At 46.6% G+C, this 5,316-nt stretch overlaps 1 protein-coding gene across 1 annotated transcript in view; it reads left to right on the top strand.

Annotated features, from left to right (window-relative positions):
• Nucleotides 1–5,316, top strand: part of RAD54L2 (RAD54 like 2) — a 107,450-nt gene that overhangs the window by 64,604 nt on the left and 37,530 nt on the right. The window contains exons 4-9 of the mRNA XM_014584473.2: nucleotides 214–415; nucleotides 2,794–2,933; nucleotides 3,368–3,484; nucleotides 3,815–4,041; nucleotides 4,841–5,023; nucleotides 5,152–5,285. Of these exons, the coding sequence (XP_014439959.1) occupies nucleotides 214–415; nucleotides 2,794–2,933; nucleotides 3,368–3,484; nucleotides 3,815–4,041; nucleotides 4,841–5,023; nucleotides 5,152–5,285 (1,003 nt within the window). The remainder of the gene's footprint in view (nucleotides 1–213; nucleotides 416–2,793; nucleotides 2,934–3,367; nucleotides 3,485–3,814; nucleotides 4,042–4,840; nucleotides 5,024–5,151; nucleotides 5,286–5,316) is intronic.

Raw genomic sequence — 5,316 nt, 5'->3', positions numbered from 1 at the left:
GCCTGCACCCTCTTTCAGTGTTCACAGCAGCTCTGAAATACGGACATAACTAACCTTATTTTATGGTTAAGAACATTGATGGTCTGAGAGCTAGAAGTAACTTGCTTAGGTTACCAGCTAGCGAGTTTCTGAGTAGGAGACTTGAACCCAGGTATATCTGGCATCAAAACACATTACCCTCCAATAAAGCCACCTCTCCCTTTGTTTTTTCAGACCCATCCTTAGAAGGCATGTGTGGCACTGAGCATGCCCAGCTGGGGGAAGATGGGCAGCGGCCGCCACGGTGCACTTCAACTACCTCATCTCAGTCTGAGCCTTCTGAGCAGCTTAGGCATCACCGAGGCAAGAACCTGGCTTCTGAGGACCCCAAAAAGAAGAGAGCCCAGAAGCCCTCCCACATGAGGCGAAACATACGGTGAGCTGTGCTCTGGGTTAGAGGAGAAGGCCAGCAGAGGCAGAGGGAGGAGGACTGGCTTGGGCAGGAGAGTCCTCTCTCAAGGAGAAAGTGCCAACTGCGTGCCTCTGGTTACAGTCAGGGTGCAGTTCAGGACCACTGGGCCTGGGCCTGGGCCTGGGCTAGCAGAGATGCGGGGAGGATGCGCAGGGCCCTGGCCACCTCTGGAGAGGCCCTCAGCGGCAGCCCAGAGATAGACTGAGTGGGACTTCTTGTTTCTTCCTTCATTTTTCTTTGTATCTCGAATAGAGAGAGGTAGAAAGAGTTGAGTTCTCATCTTCAAACTCAATTTCAGATGATGGGACCCTGTCAGACCCAAAGCAGGTCGTCTTTCTTGAACTAAAAGATGAACAAATGTGTGAACTTCCTTAACTATCCACATTCCCAACAGTACTGTCTTCTACCAAATAACAATTTGTGCCATTGAAAAGAGATCTTTTTCTGCTTCTGCTCCCACTTTAAAAAAAATAATAATAACAATTTGACTTTCCCATTCTGGACTTTGCTGGGTCTGCTTGTGAGTCTCTGAGTCCTAAAAGTTGACCATTTCTTTGCATCCGGGGGGCTGTTCCCAGTGACTCTGCAATCATCACCATGCCACAGAACGAATATATTGAATTACATCGTAAACGCTATGGATACCATTTGGATTACCATGAGAAAAAGAGAAAGAAGGAAAGTCTAGAGGCTCATGAACGTTCCAAGAAGGCAAAAAAGACGATTGGTCTGAAGGCTAAGCTCTATCACAAACAGCGCCATGCTGAGAAAATACAAATGAAAAAGACTATCAAGATACATGAAAAGAGGAACACCAAACAAGAGTGACGAAACATTCCACAGGGAGCAGGGCCTGCCTATCTGTTGGATAGAGAAGGGCAGTCCCGAGCTAAAGTACTTTCCAATATAATTAAACAAAAATGGAAAGAGAAAGTGGGAAAATGGGAAGTCCCTCCACCCAAAGTTTGAGCCCAGGGGGAAACAGAAGTATTAAAAGTTATTCGAATAAGAAAGAGAAAGAAGACATGGAAGAGGATGGTTACCAAAGTCTATTTTGTTGGAGATGCTTTACTAGAAAACCACCTAAGTATGAAAGATTCATTAGGCCAATGAGCTTACGTTTCAAGAAGGCCCATGTAACACATCCTGAACCGAAAGCCACCTTTCACCTGCCAATACTTGGTGTAAAGAAGACCCTCATCCCCAAATATACAGCTTTGGGTGTTATCACCAAAGGTACTGTCATTGAGGTGAACATGAGTGAGTTGGGCCTTGTGACACAAGGAAGCAAGGTTATTTGGGGGAAATATGCCCAAGTTACCAACAGTCCTGAAAATGATGGATGCATAAATGCTGTCTTACAGGTTCGATAGCAGTATACATAAGTAACGCCCTGTAGTTTTGGAGGATGATACACCAATCTGGAAAACCACCGTGACTGTGTTGTTTCTGAATATAGCCAGTCTTACATGTCTGCAGTCATCAAAAGATTATTTATTAAATTGTACAAAAACATTTAAAACTTACATTTTGAAAGTATTAGTCTAAATTGGGAATTCCTATAACGTTACTTTATCACTTTATCACATAACACTCTTTTTTTTTTTTTTTAAATCAGAGAGGCAGAGCCAAGCACCTTCCGCAGGATCTTGCACAGTAAACCCTCTCTGACCTTCCCAGCCAGCCAGGGTCACGGGCACGCATGCCTGGCACGTACAGGTCAACCAGAGAGCTGAACTGTGATCCTCCAGATGGATCTAGCTTCGCTTAAGCAGTGCAGCACCCCTGCACCACCAAGAGCCCAACTCTATTTTTAATACTGCTTTTCAGCTTTATGAATTATGTATTACTCTATTTTACTCTTGATCTGTTATGTGCAGAAAACCAGTTCATAGGGCGTCTTTTGTCAGGAAGTTAAATAATATGGAAAGTACGTTAGCCCAGAACTACCTGAGCTTGAAGTCTCTTACTTGTTTTATCCTAGAGGGTCTGTTCACGTGCCTGAGAGCCTGGTCACACTGCAGCCCCTTTTCCTGTTTCTTCATCCCATCAGGATCTTGGGTACCCACCAGCATGTGCTCATTGTGTTGTCTCTGGGGCTGGAATTTGAACCACAGCTGGCCTCATAGGATCTTGCTTCCTTTGCACAGTTCCTAACCGCTGCGCTGTGGGGCCAACTCCCTCTTCCTCTTTCCCCCCCACCCACTACTTAGGTGTTGTAGGGCCAATGCGGCTTCCTCCTTCCCACTCAGTGAAGCTAGCAGTGTCAGTTCCCTCTTTAATGTGCCATCACATTGCCCACATCCTAAGTGAATTCGTGCTCTCTTTGTTTTAATATTTAGAAAGCTTCTCCGGGAGGATCAGTTGGAGCCAGTTACCAAAGCAGCACAGCAGGAAGAGTTGGAAAGAAGGAAGCGCCTGGAACAGCAGAGGAAAGATTATGCCGCTCCCATTCCCACCGTTCCCCTGGAGTTTCTCCCCGGTAAGGAGAGGGCAGGAAAGATCCTGTGCTCCGTGGAGAAGCCTTTGGTACCCATAGTGCTCAGGGTCCATCAGGAATAAGATGGTTAAATGTCTGAAATTACTTGGAAGCCACTCAGCTCCTCACAAGCACACAATCAGAAGAATCTCATTTAAGAAGTTAAGGTGGATAAAAATATACTCTTCATATTTATTTCATTTAGACTTTTTCCCAAAACTTTGTTCCCGTGGTCAGGGGGACAGCATGACATGAGAACCATAGAGGGAATCTGGAGAGAAGGCTGAGATTGTTCGAATGGTTGCCCTCTGCTGCTCTTCCCAGCAGATACTCACTCTCTCCATGACAGCAGCAGAGAGGTGGGGTGGAGAATCACTTGGGGAAATACGTTTGAGCTCAGTGTGTTTTGACAACCCCCTCTTTCTTTCTTTTCCTAGAAGAAATTGTCTTAAGAGCAAGTGATGGTCCCCAGCTGCCTCCTCGAGTCTTGGCCCAAGAAATCATTTGTTTGGACAGTAGCAGTGGCAGTGAGGATGAGAAAAGCAGTAGAGATGGTAAGGTCAAACCAGAGGTGCCTCCCCTACCTCCTGGCCCAGTGCTCATCCTGAGAGATGGGCAGTACCTTTAAAAGAATTCAGTCTTTCCTCATTCAATTTGGGGACTGGTTTTGACAAATGTATTTGAATTTCATTTGTACATATAAGTTTCCCCCTTGTCTTAACTTGAAGCTAAAAGAGAGAAATAATAAAGGATCAAAATAATGTTTTAAATGATAGATTAAGTTCTAGCTGGGTTTTTGTGCTCTTCTGTTCTGATACGGTGTAGTAAATCATCTCCACACCCTGGGCTTCTGTTTTTGTTTTGGTTTGGTTTTTGTGTCTCAGAGGTGATTGAGCTGAGCTCTGGAGAGGAGGACACTCTGCATATTGTGGACAGCAGTGAGTCTGTCAGTGAGGAAGACGAGGAAGAGGAGAAGGGCGGCACCCATGTGAATGACGTGTTAAACCAGCGCGATGCTCTTGGGCGAGTCCTTGTCAACCTGAACCACCCTCCAGAGGAGGAGAATGTCTTCCTGGCCCCACAGTTGGCACGGGCCGTGAAACCTCATCAGGTATAGCGAGTCTTGGCTCTCCTCCTCTTCTTTCTGTTTCTTTGCGGTGGACGTCGCCTGCTGGTGGTTATCCACAGTGAAGCCTGTAGAATACTTGTCTGGCGCCAAGAGCAGCTATTGGAAAGGCCTGATCTTTCCTCCTAAGGCAGCGCATGCTTCAGGATTCACAATGAATAGAAAGGGATGGAGAAAGGGAAGCAATGAGCCTCAGTGTTCCTTGCTGTGTAGGAGATGCTGGGTCTGTTTTCATAATAATCTTGAGCCTCTTCCTATGGGACCGGTAAGACTGAGGTTCATTTTGGAGAGCAGTACTTTGACTGGCAAAGTATGGGTCCAGAAGAGATGTAAGAATCAGAAGTTGTAGGGACTCTGACAGAGGGAGCAGGGCAGTTTGTATTGATTCAGACCAAGACCAAGAGTAAAAGGTCTATAACCACAAAGGTTGACTCAACTTCAGAGCTCTAACAACAAGAACTGCTCCTCGTGGACCGAGCCACCTCTAGGGGGTGAGCTCCCTAAGGCTGAGGACAGCCAGGCCAAATGAAGGTCCCTGTCATAAATGCACTGCTGACTCCTACATCGGATGGCGGATGGGACACTTCACTGGGTGATTTCTCAAGAAGATCACCACCATCCAACAGACCAGTCAGGGTGCAGGGGCACTTCTGTAGCCTTTGACACCTGTTGTCTGTTATAACACCTGCATATTTCTAAGTCTGGCTAATTCTAACATGAGTGGAACTAGAGCCCTGGTCTTTGCCAACCCTTCTGACATCTGTCTGTGTTTGCTGCTTGGCAGATTGGCGGGATCCGGTTCCTGTATGATAATCTAGTGGAGTCGCTGGAGAGGTTTAAGACCAGTAGTGGCTTTGGCTGTATCCTGGCCCACAGCATGGGTTTGGGAAAAACTTTGCAAGTGATCTCCTTCATCGATGTCCTTTTCCGCCACACGCCAGCCAAAACAGTCCTTGCCATTGTGCCGGTAAGAGTTACTTGGGAGGCTCCAGTCAGTTACCCTCTGAAGAGTTCAGGTTAATGCCTTTACGGGTAATGAGCCCAGCTCTCAGCTGGTTCCTTAAAACTCTCTTTTTGGACTTGGCTTTCTAATAGGTTAATACTCTTCAGAATTGGCTGGCAGAGTTCAACATGTGGCTCCCAGCTCCCGAAGCCCTTCCGCCTGACAACAAGCCTGAAGAAGTCCAGCCTCGATTCTTTAAAGTTCACATCTTGAATGATGAGCACAAGTAGGTGGCCTGCCCTGTGCTCTCCGCCCCT

Source organism: Tupaia chinensis, unplaced genomic scaffold, assembly GCF_000334495.1.
Source record: "Tupaia chinensis unplaced genomic scaffold, TupChi_1.0 Scaffold147003_1, whole genome shotgun sequence".
In the NCBI taxonomy this organism is placed as follows: Eukaryota; Metazoa; Chordata; class Mammalia; order Scandentia; family Tupaiidae; genus Tupaia; species Tupaia belangeri.
Note: the sequence above shows the minus strand (reverse complement) of the source record. Positions and strands in the feature narration are given on the sequence as shown.